We start from the raw sequence: 19,972 nt of genomic DNA on the forward strand, positions 1-19,972 counted from the left end.
ATTGATTTTTCCATTTGAATAGGATAAATTGACTTTGTATTGAACTTCCTTTTCTCATGGATCCGGATGTAGCGCATCCGCGACACCAATCAAACCAGACAGTCAGGAACAGAGAGGAGGGGGGGGCTGGGGGTGGCAGGAGTGAGGGGGGGGGGGCAGTCTTTCCCCTGGCTGCAGGGCTGCGTTTTTCTTAAGGTGGTCTGGAACCAAACCCCCTACCAGCCACCACCACCTCTTCCTCCACCTCCACCTCCCCCTTCCTCCAAAGAAAAAAAAATTCTACCCATGGAAGTCATGAAATGATGGGAAAGTGTCCATATCAGAGAGTTATGCAAGCTGCAGACTCATCTCCACACATTTTATTTCCTCTGATGACATGCGTAAATGCGTAATGGGAACATTCCAGAGGGGGGAAGACATCCTGTTGATGTTTCTTCCCTGAATTGTCTGAAATCACACTTGTCTGTGCAGACGCTGTGTTCCTAAGTGGCGCTTTCAGCACCAGTGGGCACTTATGATGGAGTCCGGGTTAATTTAACTTTAAGGATTCTACCAGTAAGTGAATATAAGTGGCTGCCAGTTACACGGGAAACTACAGAGATTATTAACATTACATTGAAAGACTCGGTCCTGTTAAGGACTCATAAACGTCTCAGATGAATCTTAGATTTTTTTTCTTTCTTTTGGCAAAAAAACTTTTGTCATCTGATGTTTGATAACGTGTTAAATTCTCTACTTTGAATTCCTCCTTTAAACATGTTCATTTAAGTTCAGCTGCTTTCATTTCCCATCACAAAGACTCAGTAACTTCAGTTTATTTGATAGTTTATGGCTTTTACGTCTTTGTTCAGCCACATATTAAACATGTGACAGCCTCTGTGACCAACACAAGAATAACAAAATGCATTTACTACTATATTATTCGTGCATTAATAGTAGAAATACACTTTTAGCAATTGATAGCTTCTCTTTTATATGGACCACTTTATATTTCACAAGCAAAAAATGATGAAATGAAAATTTAAATCTGTTAAGTGAGGTTTTTATTTTTCTCTAACTCCTGTCTATATATGGCCTCAGTACCAAAGGTGACAAAGCAGCCAGGATATAAATAGCTCAAATGGAGCGTTTATTACATTAGGTATCTTTTAGTCACATTAAACATTATTCACACCGTTATTCATAACCCACAGGAACGGAAACTAGTAGTGGGTTTTTTTTTCTTCCCTGAGCCCCCTCATGGAGCCAACGCGACATAAAAAAAAAAGCCGTTCCACCTTAACTAGTGCACACATCTCTATTGCCCGGCCTTCTACATCTGCCCAATGAATCAGGAGCGGATGCGATGTATCCTTTTTCAGTGGAGTGAATGGCCAATGGGAGTTGGCTTGTCGAGCAAACACTGAGCCCTGCGTTCCCATTCATTCAGTGCTGAACAGGCCCGCAGAGCTGGAGAGAGCGCACCGCCGCCTGCACCCCGACGACGCTTCTTTTTTTTTGCACAAGAGCGCAGATTCCCCGCAACAATAAGTAACAGCCACAACTCAAACTCAGCTCTCTGCAGAAGCACGAAGAGGAGAAACTCTTGGATATAAGCTGAACCGTCTTTGGTTTTACTTCTTTCTAAAAAAAAAAAAAAAAAAAAAAATTCTGCGCTGAGTTTATTTTATTTTACAACAATCCATACGGGACTTCCATAGCTGGGTTGTCTTGCCTAAAGATCGGCCTCCCAAGTGCGCAGCAGTTCTCCGGGTGCCTTTCCTCCCTCCCTCCCTCATCCATCAGAGCTCCACCGTGGATTTACTGTGTTTTATCCTTGGACGAATGCACGCGTAACCCACGCTGAACTTTTCTCTACGCCAACCAAGAAAAAAAGGGAATAACGCAAAGGGATACACTCGCACTTGGATTAACAGGCTGTGAATGTTATGCATCAGACCTCATAGTCTACGTTTGGACATTGCCCCTTCCTCTTGGATGGAGTTTTGGTAGGCTATCTGGTTGATGGATTCGACGTTATGGATGGTTGCATATAGGTACGCATCTTCTTCACTATTTTCCACTTGTTTTACGCATTTTCTGTTGCTCTGACGGCGTTTGTAGCCCGATAGTAGCGTACGCATCGAGCTGGTACGCGCCGCCGTAGCGAAATAAATGTTTTTGTCACACTGGTGCACAAAAACCGTAAGACGTTCAGTCTCAGTTTCTACGCGTTTAGCACGTGAAAACACCCGCAGCATGTCTTAAAAAAAGAAGAAGAAAAAAAGAATCCGTCGCGATTAGTTGATGGAAGTTGAAAGGTTTCCATGCCTGTGTCCTTCTGCGGCTCTGCTGTAACAAACACCCCTCCCCCCCCACGGCGGTTGTTTTCATTCATAAGTTTTTCCCCGTCTATTTGGATGCGTCCTCTAAAGCCTCCAGATCTCCGGCTCTGTGGGTTTTTTACAGGATCCTGCTTTTATCGCTGCGCACGAAGTCCTTCTCGCTTTGAGACGCGCTCCGTGCGGATAATCCTATTTATGGTGCGCCCTTTGACGCTCATCAGGCTATTAAAAATAATAAGAGTCTGTATGTTTGCAAAGCAGCAAAATCGATCGTCTTGTCTCTTGACTGTGGTGTTTGTCCATGTGAGGGTTGGTGAGTGCTTCACGGGGCTTTATGTTTTTGCAGACTTGTGTAGGTTTTTTTTTTTGGCCTCGTGCAGGTCGGCATTGCTTCATAACATCCCCCGAAGGCTCAAACCCAAATTCCTGATGGTGTTTATGCCACAAACACATGAGCCTATGTTAAACAGATGATTTGCTTCATATAATAAACTTCACAAACTTGCCTCTTGCTGTAGCGTGAGGTGAAGTTTTAACCCGTCATCTTTCAAACGCTCTGTTCAGTTTGTCTGTGTTTTGTCGGAACTTGGTCTGACCTTAATTTTTTTTTTTTTTTTTTGCTCTACTTTTGTCCCCATTTCCCTGAATCCCTTTTTGGTGTAGTAATAGAATACTAAGTGAGGCCGCTCATTTAGTTCCCTTGGATCGTGTCCTCATTTCGTCGCCGCGGTGCATTTAAATGTTAACTAGTCATACAAATGTAAATGAGGAGGGGAAGTATTTGTAGGGCCTGCTGAAGTTTAGATGTGTGCGTATTGGGGAGGAAGGTACAAAAAGTCTTGTTAATAGTCAACTTTTTCCCGGGTTGCCTCACTTAACCGGATCAAAAGTGACATATTGTCATGTTGACAGGATGAAAACAGGGAGTCTGGGTTAACTTTAAGTACAGCTCAAGTATTACATTTCCTATTTCGCTTTAGATATTAATCCATGTTGAAAGTTGATATTTTTGTTGCCGCGGAATAATTACTGTGTTGTGTAGGAATGATGATAATGATGTGATACTGTTTGCTTTTCACTGGTTTTTGAACTGAAATTGCCTGGGAGTCATGTTCACCCCTCATCCATCAGGACAGTGTGTGTTTGCCAGTTATGCCATGTTTTGGCTCTCTCTGATGATGTCCCCTCCCTCCCTGCTTCTCCTTTGTCTCTCCCCGGCCTCTCTTCCCCCCTCTGGCAGGTTTTCCGATGCATGCCAAGTCTACGGTGAATGTCGGAAGTGGTGATCCCCCCAGATGGAGCTCCAAAGTCAACATGGCCCCGGCGGTTCATTAGTGGTGATCCAGCAGCCTTCCCTGGAGAGCCGGCAGAGGTCGGATTACGAGCGGGAGCTCCAGCATGCCGCCATTCTCTCCCTGGACCAAATCAAGGCCATCCGCTCCAGCAACGAGTACACCGAGGGGCCCTCGGTGGTACGGAGGCCCCCAGCGCCCCGCATGGCCCCCAGGCCCCAGGACAAGCAGGAGAGGACTCACGAGGTCATCCTCGTCAATGTGAACAACAATTATGAGCACCGGCCTTCAGGTCACCACCATCACGTCGGGGGCGGCGTGGTGGTTGTGGCCGGGGGACAGCAGTATGGTGGGTCCCGGGCGCCGGGGCTCAGCCGCTCCACTAGCACAGGAAGTGCTGCCAGTTCAGGGAGCAACAGCAGTGCCTCCTCTGAGCAGGGACTCTTGGCACGCTCGCCCCCCACCAGGCCCGGCATGAACTTACAGCACCACCACCGAGCGGAGCGGCCCGTACGGACTCAGCCCAAGCCCAAGGCCCTTTTACAGCCCCAGCAGGGACCTCACTTCCACCAGCCTCCACTAGAGGCTCCACTCAAGCCCCAGGGCAAAGGGAAATCAGACTTTTCTGGCAGTGGCAACGGGGTGGTGGCTGCTGCCGGGCACCAATTCATCTGTGAGCGCTGTGGGAAGTGCAAGTGCAGTGACTGCACGGCTCCCAGGAGCCTGCCTTCATGTCTTGCATGTAACGGCCAGTGCCTGTGCTCCGCTGAGAGCGCGCTGGAGCACGGCACGTGCATGTGCCTGGTTAAGGGCATCTTCTACCACTGCTCCAATGACGATGAGGGGGACTCGTGTGCTGACCATCCCTGCTCGCTGTCACGCTCCCACTGCTGCTCTCGTTTCCTGTGCATGGGATTAATGTCGGTACTCTTCCCCTGTCTGCTATGCTACCCGCCTGTCAAGGGGTGTCTGAAGGCGTGCCAGAGCTGCTACGACCGGGTCAACAGGCCCGGCTGTCGCTGCAAGAACTCCAACACTGTCTATTGCAAACTGGAGAGCTGGGACCCACAGACCCAGGAAAAACCTTCCTGATCGCCCCTGTGTGTTTGTGATTGCGTGTGCGCGGGAGACTCTTGATGTGGATCTTATGATGACAATGATAATGATGATGATAGTCACAAATTAATGTTTATCAAACATTCTCTAAGCACCTCCCACCCGCCTCCCCTCCTCACTGCGGAACCCTAAGGAGCTAAGCAAAGGAGTAATGAAAACCACTCAATTATTTTTATTTTTTATTTTCTCTGGATCAGGACCATGTTTTTACAGACCAGTGTTTGCCTTAACTGTTTCTATGTCTATCCTCAGCTCCTCATTAACACTCTTTTTTTTATATATATGAAAAAAAAAAGTTTTTCTTCCGTTTTTAGGTAGGCAGCTTCCTGTGGGTCTGTGCGCCCGGCGGGAAGCTGCCTCTCACCAAATCTGTGAAGGACGATCTTCTATAGGGCAATTATGTAGCTGTTACCTGGTATTCATAGCAAGCAGGTATGTTTGAATTATTGGTTGCTACCACACTAAAACCGTGGTTCCTATGCTCATGTTGCATTAACGAAAGCACATCCATCTCATAGTATTTTCTCCCACTTGGATATGTTTCTCTCCTTCCACCCATCTGAACTCTTCATACACATTCTGTGGCATTCTCCCATGTTTTTGTTTTTTTTTGTCTTTATTTTGTGTAAATTGTATTGCTCAAAATCCATAAGAGGAATTCTGGCTATTTTTTAAAAGAAAAATGTCTGTTAAAACATTTTTTTGTTGTAAAAAATATTTATTATGTGAAGCTCTATTATTTTATGATATTTATTGCAAGAGACAGTCTTAAATTTACTCATGTCTGAATATAACAAAATATCAAATACTTACTGAAAAATTAAAGGGTGGCACAAAAGAAAACTATGTTAACTTTAATGCAGAAAATATATTAATTAATGAAAAAATAGCGCTGTCTGGTGTCTTGATTGTGCTGCTGTCGAACAGAAACCTGAGGAGTGAAAGATGTGACTGATGACTGATTTTTAAGGGAATGCAGGTCTTGTTTTCTTCAGTTCTGAGTTCATTGGCGAACAGCAAATCACTATTTCCATGTGTGTGTGTGCGCATATGTGTGTGTGTGTGTGTGTGCGTGCGCATGTGTGTTCATGCTGGGTGTGGAATTCCTGGTAAAAATTTTCAGCAGTGAGTAGAAACAGCTTGTAGCTCGAAATGGGACTGTTTACATTCTTGGAGGGCTTCTTTGCTGCGATTCTCCTCGGTAACCTTGAAAGCTAAACAATACAGGTCATTGACACGATTAGCCCCGAAGCTGCTAGCATCAACAGAGCCTCCGCGTTTTCCATGAGTTATGCTCACAGGAAGTAACTTTCTTTCTTAACCCCCCCCCTAAAAAACTGCACTCACCAGCCAACAAGTCATCACAAAACTATGCACTATAGTTTATTCCCTGGGCTTTAACGCGGCTAGATCGGGATGTTCCCAAACTCCCAAATGGTCTCCATATTGCGGAGCCCAACAGTGTGTGCCTTGAGAAATGAGAGCGACCATTACGAGTAGCCAGGGCCACCTGTTCAAAGATAATAAACTGGGGCTATCAATGCTGGGCTTTTATGGCGTGGTTCCTGCACTAAAGGCAACGACATGGGGCAAATCCAGCCCCCGCCAGGTCCCACAGACCCCGCCGTTTGGCCGCCTCTTTTTTGTCAGTGAATTTATCACTTGGGAAGTCCGCTGACCCCCACCACCCCTCCACCTCCGGGCCCCCCAGGGGATGAGATCATCACTTTGAAAGTTGGTTGGTCAGCCAGAAATGCCAACAGTTGGGGGAAACACAAACTGTGACCAGGAAATTCTCTGGGACAAAAGGAAAAAATATACTCCGGCTTAGGTTTGGAAAGCTGCAGCGTTGGCAAGAAAACAACACAACCGTGTCTATAATGAGCTACATGTGACGGTGGTGCCCTCAGGTGCTGTGCGCAACAGGCCTGGGCTCTTTGGATTCAGAGTTCTGCTAAACAGGAATATGAACCTTAAGCTAGAGCCCCACAGTTGAAGCTGCAGCAGTGTTCAGGAGTAACAGATAAATACAGCCACAGATAAGAAGCTAATGGTAAACATTAGCACAAAGGAGCTAGCTTGCCGCATCTCTCATTTAGCTGACCAGGCTAAGCTAAGACCGACTAGCATGCAGGCTTATAACCAGTTTGTTCGCAGTTTGCATTAAATGAACCATCCTTCCAAATGGGCCTCCTGTACTTAATGTGCTTTTCTTTCTCTTTTTGGTGGAACGTACCTTTTGTTGCCCTGAATAGTTAAGAGTGGATTAGCGATTTGTCAATTTCCTGTTACCTTTCAGAGCTGCAATTTGAGCCCCATTTGCTCCTGGCTCCTGGATGATAGCAAACAATAGGAGGCCTCTTTTTTTTTTTCAGGTTTCACTTTAGTTCCCCTGTATGGATAGAAGGGGGGTGGGACGGGGTGGGGGGTGGGACGGGGTGGTGGAGATCTAAACTGTATTCAGAAGGCGGTGAACAGGAAGACAGTGTTTACTTGGTATTTTCCAGCCTAAGCCAAATAAGGAAACAGATCCTTCTCCCACCATTTCCAGAACTTGGCTCTGTAAAGTCCTCAACATGTCTCTTAAATCTCTAATCTAATCAGCAAAGGTGTCTAAAATAACATTTTAAGGCCTCTGAATAGTTTCTTTCATTTTTCAGTCACCCTGCCACGTGAACTGCTCTGCAACTGCGTCACATTTCACTCATCACAGGACTACCACTCCACTGTAAAAAAAAAAAAGAAAAAGAAAAGTGAAACCTGAGTCAGTATTAAGTAATTCAATGGTATAAACGGTCACAACCCCCCCCCCCCCCCCCTCTCTTCCTCTTTGCACTTGTTTCAGAGTAAATTTAGCTGCTCCACACACCCACGTAATGCTATTTGGAGTCGTCAGGCTTGGCGGGACCCTTTGCTGCAGCTTTGGGTTTTTTGGGACCATACAAGTGCAAACACGCATGACTACCAAGTGAGTCATGGTGGAACCTCCAACCCACACATCCTACCGGGGCAGTCCTTTTCTTAGCCAGGGCACTGCTTGCCGGCTCGGCCGCGGTGGAGCAGGATACTCTATAAACAGTCATCCTCCTCCACAGCATTCATCACCAAAAGGCCTGCTTCAGCTTTCCTCCGCCTCCTCATCTGGTTTTCATTATTTCCCCTCATGGCATATAAATAGAAATTAGCAATCAGTGGAAATGTGGGGGTGGTGGATTTTGGAGAGGAAGGCGGCTTTTTTGGACTTCGGCGTGATGACCAAAGTTTATGGAAGTTATCTCCTCAGATATTTGGATTTGGATGATGTCGGTGTGCTGGAGCAACATGTGAGAGCTGATGTGTTTTAGAAACTACTCCAACATCCACACCGGCCTCCACAGGATTAAAATTACATCAAAAAAATATTAGTCGGCCATAAAACATTTCACTAAAGTCACTGTTATAACTCACTACATCTAAAATATCAGAAAAATACAGTGTATTGCTGTTGTCTGGTGAAAACCTTGTGTATCCGAAATGTAAACACCTCAGTAAATAAGAAAAGCAGCCTTGTGTTTGCCTCGACCACCAAGCGTTTCAGAGTTTATATAACAGGTTTTTGAAAGGGGTTTGGTTTGGAGAATTTTCTCAACCCACAGAGGAACATGTAATCCTTCAATTTAACTTAAAACATGAAAATCCCCACAACTCGGAGATGTGATATTTTCACCTAACAGAGATGATATTATAAAAACTGTTTTTGGCTTGACAACAGAAAAGGTCCAACAAGATTTTGTGGCTCTCAGAAAGGTCCAAGTAGCCATCCACTGAAGAAGGTAAACATGATATGAAACTGCTGTTCCCCCCATCTGACTCCTGCGGTGGTACAGAACTGGTTTGTGTAGACAGTAGATCTCGGTAATCTCATGGAGGGATGTCCTGAAAGATGAGACGACTCCTTCCAAATACAAATAAACCTGACTGCGGCAGTTTAAAAGCAGGGGAAACTCTCCCTTATTTCAAGAGTAGGTTGACAAATTAGAAAAAGAGATTTTGCCTCCACTCAAAAACAATGGAAGTGACTGGAATTACATTTGTGGTGCTCATATCATCGACAAATTACAATGAAAAAAGTGTCTTTCCAGAAACCGTGTCCCGGTTACAATGCATAATCCACAGACCTCAGTGTCAACAGTTTTCATGCGGACTGTTCCCCCATGAAAACTGTTGACACTGAGGTTCTGTGGGTTATCCAAAGTAAACGGGATATTGGCTCTAAACACAAAAGTTGTTGTAAAAATGTTAAATCTAATTTTCAATGCTATGAACAGCACAAAGAAATGGATGCATAGAGCTCTGAAACAAAACCCTCAGTGAAAAATACCCCAGAGGAACCCACAATAACAAGGTAGATAAGAGAGAAAATACGTCTTTTATACTTTTGTCAGTACTTTTTGTAACTGACACTGGACAAAACAACACTTAGAGGCCGCTGGCTGCTGCCTGTTTGTCAGATGATCGGCGCGTCAAGAGACAGACGGTCGTTTAGCGGCCTCTTTCCTCCTCGGGAGCCATAAAGGGCCTGCAGGGATGACCCAGTGTTTTATCAGGTGTCGAGGGCTATTCAAGATGGAGGTGTTTCATTGGAGCTTGAGCCTCTTAAGCATTTGCTCCTGGGTACACACACCCACCCACCAACAGGAACTTCAGTGTAAAACTTTCACACACACCCCTCCTCCCTTCTTAACCTGCTATGTGTCTATGCAGCGTTACTAGCTATCTGATACCGCATTCTTCTCCAAGCCCCCTTCCTGTCTCTTGCCTTTGTCTGCCATTTTATGGACAAAGGCCAGTTGGTGGGGATGACGATGATGATGATGATGATAAGGAGGAGGAGGTCCGATGGATCAATACAATACACGACCCTTGGCAAATCATTCATTGGGCCTCTTTTGTAATTAATGGCCCGGCGTTATTTCGGCTACAGACGAGTTTCGCTCTTGATCAATGGCGTCTGTTTCATCAGCGCGATTGACTCATCAGTATTCAAAGTGTCACTTCCTTTCTGCAAAGTTAGTGCAAAAGCCTTTGCCAGCTCTCACAGGCCCCAATGGACCGGCTTGTGATTTTGTATTCTGCTCGCTAATTAAATCAGCGGGGTGTTTGTCTCAGTGTTGCTCTTATTGGAGACTGTTGCTGGAAACAGCCAGTTGTCAAGAGTCGTTAGATTTGATCTGCAAATATGCTCAGAGCGGCTCAACGGATATCAAAAGACTATAGTCAAGTAGTAGTGCATATTTCAGGATGACAGAAAACCAGAAGCCGTCCTACATAAAAATCACCTCTTCAAGTTAAAAGTCCACAGGAACATTTCTCATACAAACTGCGGTGTCTCCTGTTTACCCGGAGCTGCTTTAACTTTTTTCTCACATAGCCTAACTCTGACAAGATCATGTCCTTGTTCCTCTTTTAACGGCCCCGGGGGACAGTTTTGTGTGTTTGCTGCATTCCAGGCCCCCTACAACCACTTTTGTTCTGTTTTCCCTTTGATTTCTCAACCAAGGACAAAAAAAAAGTATCACACACACATATCAGATAGATAGCTAGAAAGATATAGATCGATTGTTAGTTAAAACTGATGTGGTCTAATACAACTCCTCCTTTAAATCCTCTGCCATGAAGGTTATAAAGTTCAGTTTGTGTTGAAACTGTGTTAAAGACTTGCTGTTTCAACTGTGGGATCATCTTGGAGGATGTAGTTTGTCTTATGCGCAGGTGTTTCTATTATTTTGTCCACCCCATTCAAATCAGCGAGGCCCAAACACAGAAACACCTCTCTCTATAAGTTCCCTTCACGTGGGGGGGTTTACTGCACGACTGTCAGGTTAGACTGTACTAGTTGTAGCTAGGTGTTCCTAATAAACTGACAACTGAGTGTAGATTTGAGTGTGTGTTTGTTTGCGAGGAAGAAGAGGAAGCTTGCTCTTTCTTTATCCTCCCTTCCCCCCCCCCTTCATTCCCTCTTTTTTTTGAGATTAGACTATGCATCCAGACAGATGGTTCCCGTCTGCTGGCTTTTTTCAATTCACTTCCTCTCCTCACAGACAGCCACCCTTCCCCCCTCTGCTCTCTCTCACTCATTCCCTCCCTCCCCTCTCTCTCTCTCTCTCTCTCTCTTTCTCTCTCTCTCTCCCCCCCCCCCCCCCCCCCCTCCAACGGCTCTTCTGTTATGTGGCTGGAAATAATCTTTTATTGCCCAGTTGTTCGGAAGTGACCTCCTGCCCTTGATTAGATAGGGCCAAGTCCTATCACACGATTGTGTTTGAGCTGGCGGGCTGACCCCCCCCCCACACACACACACACACACACACACTCACCATACTCACCCCCTCCCACGCCAGCCCCATCCTTTCTCCAACCCCCCGTCCCTCTCTCACTGCTGGGGCCTTGGTGATCCTGTGTGAGGGGACAACAATGGGGGGCTTTAGTCCCGTCCGGCTCTTCTCGGCTGGGGGGCAACAGAGTGGGGGTCATGGGGGAATTTTTTTTTTTTTTTTTTTCGTCACCCCGCCAGTCACTGGGTGGAAGTTGCAACCCTCCCTCCCTCCCCCCCAAAACCCTCCATCCCATCCCCAGTACGATGGTTAACCTCCCAGTTGCCGGATTGCTCACCCTTCGACCCTCCAAAGCCTCCTCCTCCTTCCTTTTCTGATGACCCCCACCACCCTTAAGAGCCTCCCCAGACACAGATAGATAGGCTTTAATCTCCTGCACTATCAGTGGACCTTTGAGTCTGCTGTGTGGTCGGCCAACAGGTGGGCTCACTGAGATATTTTGGCTTTTGTGGAGCTTTGGATCAGGCTGGTTTTGATCCTGTTAAAGACCCATGTTCCCTACAAAGATTCAGGCCTGGTGGGAGAGACCAAAGTTTTTCCCTCTTTGTATATTTTGTTTTCTGCCGGGCTTGGGTTCAGTTTGGGGCCAACAGAAGGATACTCATTGAAAGATATATATTATTTGAGAGATCACTTGTGAGACCCTTGAAAACCCTTTTCTTGAAGAGCATGAGGAGTCTTTAAATTTAAGCTTTTTGGAGTCCTAAACTCTCTTAAGATACTCTCACAAAGGGGTTTATGTTTCCATAAAAACCCATTTCACATACAGTATATCTAAGATCAGTTCTTACATCAATCAGTCATTAAGTCGTCACTATAAATTAATATCATACTGCAAGATTTAATATTTTGATGGAAAACGAATGTCTGTGAGCAACTGTACGGTATCAACATATTTGCAACTTGTGAAATATGTAAATTAACAACATATCCTCATGTAAATAGAAAAAGGTAATTCGATCGCAATTACTTTTTCTTCAAAGCATATTTGCTGTTGCAGTTTAGTTGTATAGAAACATATATTCCAGGAGACAGGGTTGTCTCGTGAGTCTACTGCCCCCCCCCCGAATGTAAAAACCTCAGCTAGCATATTGGTTAGCATGCTAATGGGATAATCATACAGCTTATTCGAAAGATCTCTGCAAGACCAAGTCACATCTAAAAAAAAAGGCACAACAGCCTTTACTTTTAACGAACTAACTCTCACTTAATTTAAAACTTTCAGGGTTGTTACACATGAGTATTACAAGTTAGCTAATGTTAGCTAATGTTAGCAAGCTATTGACAGACGTTGCTGTGTTATGACTTTAGGGACAGTTCCCTTTCTTTCGGTGTGCCGCAGTTCACCGTTTACAAGTTAACATTCACCATTGACCTGTAAACGACAGTCGAGGCCACAGTGGTGAAAGTCACACGGTCTCGCTTTAAGTTACAGTGGATTGTGCAACACAGCTAATGAGCTATGATAGCTTCCTCTGTTTCAGACTCTCCGGCTCACCTTTTCCCTCAGAGATCAGCGCTGTCAGGACAGTGAGCGGTCCAAAGTCTGAACTCTACACCAAACATCCATGTGGTCTTACTTAACGTTTTGCAGGTGATTCCATTGAAATGAACTGAAGTTGCTACTTAGAGTTGTTGTTTTTAAAGTAAGACAGTGTAATGTAAACGGTAAAACAATGGGAGGCAAATAGTTTGACTAATTAACAAATCTGCTTTTAGAACGGAAGTCTTGAATATGTATGTTACGTGCTGGTGTGTTCGTTGTGCATTTCATGCCTGGTTGTAACTCTACTTGTCTTTGCAGGACATTTAAAATCCAGGCATCTACGTTTCCTGGTCGTCAGTGATTTACAATCTGAGGAATGTGTCAAAGTTTTTCTTTGCTTTAAATCATATTACTGATATTTCACTCGTATCCTCGTAAAGTACACAGACCATTTCAAACACTGCGAATCCCCCTGGGTACAGATTTGGTAGTTTCCCAACAGGAGACATGACATCTGCCCACATCTTTGGCTCCTTTTCCACTGTGGTTGTGGTTGTGCTCTTCAATTGTACAACCACACAACCTGGTTTAATTAGTTTTTACACAAGAAGACTCAGCCGTCCAGCGTCTGTCTCTATCAAAGGAACAAGACGACACTCCGAAAAAGTCAAGTCTTAACTTTTTGTGTAAACTATTTTCCTGACTTCAGTGTCAGTTTCACAGCAGTGCTGCAGCTCCAGGGGAGACGTCGCCTTCCTCTCCCCCTTCTCTCTCTCTCTCTCTCTCTCTGCCGTCTTGTTTGTCTCCTCGTCCTCTGGAGCTGTAAACCCATAACAAAACCTTGGTGTCTAGTTTCACTTTGGGAATGAGGGCCAGGCTGTGTGAATAGGGGGAGAATAGACAGGAAGACAACTCTGATTACCTCCATAAAGGAGCTGACCTCATGTCACTCCCTCTCCTACTTCTTCTTCTCTACCTTTTGCTAAAAAAAAAACATTTTACACACAAGCAAGTAAAGTTGTTTAACGTTTTTAGACTTACATAGATACATGACGCAACGCAGTCACCATGCTTAAAAAAAAACTCATTAGGTCATATTGCAAATCAATAACATGGAATAAGAATGTAAGTCTATATAAAACCTGCGTGAGGACAACCGCGCCAAAGCAGGTTCAAGTCATTTCTCATCCGGCAGTTCAAAAAAATGGATGCCGTTCAGAACAGATGACGGCAGGTCTGTATCAAGTTCCTGTAAAACGCTTTTAATAATTATGTTACTGGCTGTTTACAGTCAGCCTATTACAGTGACTGAAACAGGCCCTGTGGAAAGTCTGAGGGCATCTGCTCAGACTCAGGAACTCAGCACTCCTCCCTCCAGGGTCTCCAGCCTCAAATCCAGAGCAGGGGGGTCCTGAACAGGAAGCTTAGGAGTACCCCCCCCACCCTCCTCCGCCTTCCCCTTATCCCACCCACCCCCCCACACATGCTGGAAGGGGAGGGGGGGGCTGCAGATCAAAGAGAAAGGACACAGAAAAGGCTTATCTGTTGTTGATTTTAGGCTTACGCTCAAGCACAGGGTTCTAGAAATGTGTCAAGGAATTACAGGGTTGGATCATTGAATCTCAACCTTTTCATCTTTTTTTTTTTTTTTTTTAATGCGTTTGTTCTTCCAGGTCTTTGAAACTAGGGGTGTTCTTGTACAGTTCTGAAGGGTCCTTTAAAAGTGAAAGCAACAAGTAAGAGCAGATAAGGTAGGGGGGGAAAAAGAGGGAGGGGTGGTAAGTGGTAAAAATGATAACAAACGCACCAAAGGTGACATAGAAAACATGGAGTATTGTTTCCAAACTAACAACCGGTGCAAGTATGCCTCCTCACTCCTATAAAGTAGATTTCAATCATTTCTATTCCCACTCTTCTTGGTCTTTAACATTTCAATTTCGAACTCTGCGAGCGGTACGATTCTATCTCCACCTCCTTCAATGGCAGTATTATGCCAAAGGGGAAATTGGACCTTAAGGGCAGGCACTTTCCCTGCTGTAGATCTTATTAAGTATGTCCCCCCATAATACAACCCAGCTTGACTCTCTGAGCGACCACGCCCCTTCATAGAAACAGACCTGTCAATCACAGCTGAGGGTTAGGCTGTGACATCGTCGACGCCGGCGTGATTGGCACCTTGTAGGATGTGTGCGTCCTCTGAAGGAGCGTACAGAGGTGCCGGTGCAGAAATTCTCTTCCACATCACCGCTCTGCCAGAGCAGTTGTGTGTGTGTGTGTGTGTGTGTGCATGTGTGAAGCTGTTGAGGTCTGAAGGCTGCACTTTGCCGCACAAAGCAGCTTCAGCGTAGAGAATCCAAGGCTAGATGTTGACCATTATAAACTCAGGGTCGTAGTATGCAAGATACGCAATCCTGCACACCATCCTGTGGAACAGATACGACGCTTCACTGGTTTCCAAACTCTCTCAGCGGACCCAAATTTCCAAAGTAATTTTCCTTGCAACCCAAAATTGTTGTTGTAGACTACTGTGCAGGCCGCTCTAATCTTTCCAGGTTTTTGGAGGAGTAAATCAGCAGCAGATAAAATGTTTCTTTCTGCCTTCCTGACAGAGGAGGGCCTCAGGAAAGTCTGGCACTAGAAAAAAAGAAAGTTTTAACTTTCATACTAAACTTTTCTTTTTTTTTTCCCCGAATATTTTCGCCACACGTGAATCTTCCTGCAGTCCTTCTGTCATGTTCTGGCCCACACTTTGGACTAAAAGACACCACGATACTTGATGACTTTTTCAACTATCTTGCCTTTATCAGGGTGACATATGTTTCTGATTTCCAGCGTTACTAAATGGATGGATTGGAGAATAAAGAACGCTCTTTTCTAGAAGTTAAACGACCCATTTAATTTTCATGGACTTGTCTTAAAGCGTACACTGGTTCGCACCTTGTTATGTGTACATTCTTGTGCACAACTTCTGAAATATATGGTCAATATATGAAAATGGACATATATTTTAATATGCTAATAGTTTTTGCAATGTATTGGTGAAAATTTGAAATAATTTATTTGCATTATAACGTAGAATATATCAATTAGTGCCAGTTTTTCATACTGATTTCTGACACATTAGAAAAGAAAACACAATATATTCTCATAGATTGTGTATAACCTTTAAAAACATATATTTGTTTGTCTATGATATATATTTAATGGATCACTTTGTGGCTCTTGAGATATCTATTTAAGTACAGAAACACATTTTTGGTCGCTACTTTTTATTGTAGCTCGACAACGCAGACATCCGATCAGCAGCTGTTTGTTTTGACACTAAGTGTACGAAGGTCTGCAGGAACCAACACTGAGGCCACGGCTGTATAAAACAGAGGTGGTCCGGTTTTTATTGTGTCTCAGCATTTGCAGCCGGTGTGGCAGGTGACAAACCTCAGCAGCATTTGGTGCTCGACGGCTGGGTGGCGATACCAGCTCCTGTGTGCCGTGATGCTACGAGTGGACGCAGTGATGATGTGAAAGTCACTTTGGATTTCCACCAATTTGCTTAAACCGCTGTTAATACCAGAATTTGCACTAATGTTAATTCCTGCTCGTTGCCTCAGCTCCGACAGGCCCGGCGGCACTTTGCGAAGCAGATGGAAAAAAATAGCTGTCACGCAGGGGCCTATAGCTTTTCGTCTGCATCTGTTCCAGGGTCCTGCTCGGGGAGAGACGGCCAGCTGTGGAGGCCATGTGAGAAGTTGAAAGGAAACTTCAGCTGCCCTGCGAATCTCACACCATTACTCAGGATGAATCAAAAGAGGAACACTTTTGGTCGAACAAAAGGAAAAGCGCGAGAGGAAGAGAGAGTGAACGAAAAAGTGAAACCAGCTGTCTGGAAGTGGCTCGTCTTTACGACGCTGCAGCGGCGCATGCTCATAACCTTGTTCAAGTTTGGCCACAATCAAACGCTCAATTTGCCTTTACAGGAATATCGGAGATGTTCAGCCAAGGTCGATTTTTGAAGGGAGGGGAGGGGAGGGGACGGTGTGTGGGTTAGGCTGCCCTGAAGTACTTGTGCCTTTAAAATATATATGAGGTGTAGCTGGTGTAGACAACAAAGGCCCCCTCTAATTCTTTCCTTTCCTGAGGGGGTAGAGAACAGTGCACCCACATCAAGCCGGACCCCCACCATGCTGTACAGGTGCAACTTTAAAAGAGCTCTCGTCGCAGGCGGGCTGGACGCCTGCGGTTACGTCTCTCCCTTTATGTTCTTTCCCACTTCTTTTACCGACTCTCTTTTCTCTCATGATCTTTTCAAGGTCAGGGAATTTTTCTTTTGTTTTTCTTTTTTTTGCAGACACGATGACTGTGACATTTCCCCTTCGTATTATCATTTACATGTCATGATGATGGTTAAGGAAGCTGCTCTGGACAGGTATTATATCCAAAAGACATCAATCAAACCGCAACTCTGAAACGCTACAACTAATTATACTAAAATGGATAAAAGGAAAACATTTGGATTCATGAATCAAATGTTCGTCTTCAGGATGGACCCAAATCCTCCAAAGAGTCTTTTTCGAGTGCAAACTTTAAGTATAAGGCTACGTTCACACTGCTACGTTTCCTTTTTAAAACTAAAACTATCTCCATCCAGACGACCGTTTTAGCTCTATTTCAGAAACAATCTTCATCCATACTAACACACCTGAAAATACATACGTACATGACCTTTCACGTGCACTGAGCATGCACGAGCCAGTGTAAACAGGAAGCAGATTGTTTACTCTGCAGTCGATTAGTTGCACAAAATACTGCGGACGAGGAGACAGCAAAGACAGTTGTAGCGATAAAATGCAGAATTTAACTTATGAACAGCTGCTAGCAAAGACAACAAGGTCATTAACGCTTGTGATTCGTTATCCATGTTGCATTCATCACTGTTAGTCGAAGCTGATAAGACCCAATCATGAAGTGTCCGTGGTTGTCTAGGTCATCGTTTCCAGACGACATTGCAACCCGGGAGTTTTCAAACTAAAACGGGGTCAGCGGTGTTTCCTGAAGTCTCCGTTTCAGGGGCCTGAGTAGTGTGGACGCCAGGCGTAAACGTAACAAAAGAGATGTGTTTTAAAACTAAAAGTTTTAGTGTGAACGAAGCCCAAAGCACCTAAAAGCAGAAAATACTGTGGCTGGAGTTGAGTTGAGGTGTGGGTGGGTGGGGGGCAGAGAGACACAGTAACAATGTGAAAGACAGAGACAATGACAGAGACGAAGGTGCAGACAGGTAACATTTTGCTTCACAAAAGCCTTTTCATGAATGGACCTAACCTCCAGGTGAAGATCCTGAAGAGCTCAAACACTAAACAGAAACACAAATTACCACCTGTCCTCCCCTTACAAACGCTCCTTCAGCTCTGTGGACGCGCGGGTCGATGATGTCAGCCGCACTTCTCTCAGGTATTCTTTGGACTTTATGACTTTCCGCCTGCTATCTCCGATCCAAGCTGCAGATAACAAGTTGTCAGGATTGTTGTCATTAAAGTTGTCATTAAAACGGCAGTAAATCGTCCTGAAATTGTAACTCGGCATGCTAAAGGTTGCTGCACTCGTCCGTCTGCACGTCAGACATGTTGATCTAGTATTGACCTGCTAGGCCTATAAAACAGATAAAGGTATCTTGCATCCTCAGGAAGTTCATCCCATAAACACTGTAAGAGTTTACAGCCTCTAAAAGTGAATAGCAAACTTGCAGAGGTCATGAGCTGGCCTTCAGATCTTTGATTATGTGTGTTGTCAGTCTGACAGGATGCTCTGCCGAGGAAAGCAAGTGTTCCAGTATGTGTCTGTGTTATTTCACTAGCGCATATTTATTAAAGGCTTTTTTTTAATACTATGTTTCTGCAGACCCGCGGGCTGCAGAAGGACCGCAGTCCTAAGACCACATTTCTAGGACCCTCATTTTTCGCTACAGTGCCACTTCATGAAATGGTTAGCGTTGGGGTTCTACGCTCATGGCTGGAACAGATTGTGTTTCTGGCATGTTGGCATTATCATGAAAAACTAGGGTCCTAGAAATGCAGCTGTAGGACTGCGGTCCTGAAAGTCCTGAAACTGGAGCCTCTGGGTCTGCAAAAACATGCCACCGCACCAAACTACTAAACTCAACACCTGGAGTTGACATTTTTATGCCACTATTGACGAGGATGTATTTATCTCCTTTTAAAAACGACTTCCTTTCCCTTCCAAAAACACCAGTGAGTGTAGAGGACAACAAAAGCTCTTGTTTTATCAGTGTTTTGAAAGTGAGAGTGAATGGAAAAGTCACATCATGTTGATGATTTCTGGATTATTTCATTTCCAATGAACGGACTGACAAAATCTGTGGACATGATTGATTGATTCCCTCCCTCCCTTGTGTGTAAATTCTTCATTTAGCAATTCATCATTTTCCAGACTGGAAGTACAGTTGAAAATTCAATGACAAGTAGCCTTGAATGTTAATGAGACAAGCTAATCAACGGTCAGCTATTATTCAAGCAGAGGTCACGCTCCCTGCAGAGGAAGTGCACCGCTATCATCAATCTGGTCTGAGGGGCCTGCATGAGAAAGGAGCTGGAGGTCGTGGGCGGGGTTAAAAGTTTAGTGCACTGTAGGTGCCAAACGGTACATTCAATGCCTTCACACCCCGTCACCGCCGCTATCTACATGTCAATGGGTCCTGCTTGTTGACTTGGTATGTTCCACTTCCACGGGAGCCTCTTGTAGCTTCGTTGTCGTTTATCATTTCTTCTTTGACAAGCCCCTTTTCCCTTCCCCTCCTCAGCCCTGACCAACTTGGCTGTCTGATTCAGGGAGGGAGGGAGGTCTGCTGCATGGAAGAGGAATGGGTAAAAGGGTGACGGGGGGTGAGGAGTGAGGGGAGGGGGGGGGTAAGACACATTGAGTTTGCCAAGTCAGGCAGAACGATCGACAGGAAGCCAGGCAGGAAGGAAGACGAGCCTCTCCCCATGAAGTGCCATTGTTTATGTGACGTGACTTGAAGCGGCCAAAAGTGACTGGTGGTGGGCTCCTCCGCTGCTCTGACCCACTTCTCAGAGTGGCACACAGCACTGCTCGCTGCAAGTGGAAAATTCAAAGGAGAAGCTTCCATCTTTTCTGCTTGAAACATTGCAGCACAAACTTTAGTTGTTTAGACCCAACCACGCCGAGTTTCCCCAGAGGAATATAGAGATTGTTTCCAACTATACAGATCCATGGGTATTTACAGTGTCCTGACCAGACTAGTGAGAATAATGTGCAAGTCCCCGAAAGAAAAATATATTAAAAACTAATAAAAGCAAACTGTTGATCTCTGCCTCCTTTTCTCCACACGTTCTCTATAATAAAGCATGTTTT

The 19,972-nt window shown here is 44.9% G+C and overlaps 1 protein-coding gene across 1 annotated transcript; it reads left to right on the plus strand.

Moving 5' to 3' along the window:
* Positions 1 to 1,345: 1,345 nt before the first annotated feature.
* Positions 1,346 to 6,917, plus strand: spry1 (sprouty homolog 1, antagonist of FGF signaling (Drosophila)). The gene is made up of 2 exons (XM_056383419.1): positions 1,346 to 2,036; positions 3,565 to 6,917. Exon 2 carries the CDS (start codon positions 3,620 to 3,622, stop codon positions 4,706 to 4,708), a length of 1,089 nt encoding a protein of 362 aa, XP_056239394.1. The 5' UTR covers positions 1,346 to 2,036; positions 3,565 to 3,619; the 3' UTR covers positions 4,709 to 6,917.
* The last annotated feature ends 13,055 nt before the right edge of the window (positions 6,918 to 19,972 follow it).

The sequence above is a fragment of the Seriola aureovittata genome, chromosome 8 (assembly GCF_021018895.1).
Source record: "Seriola aureovittata isolate HTS-2021-v1 ecotype China chromosome 8, ASM2101889v1, whole genome shotgun sequence".
Lineage (NCBI taxonomy): Eukaryota > Metazoa > Chordata > Actinopteri > Carangiformes > Carangidae > Seriola > Seriola aureovittata.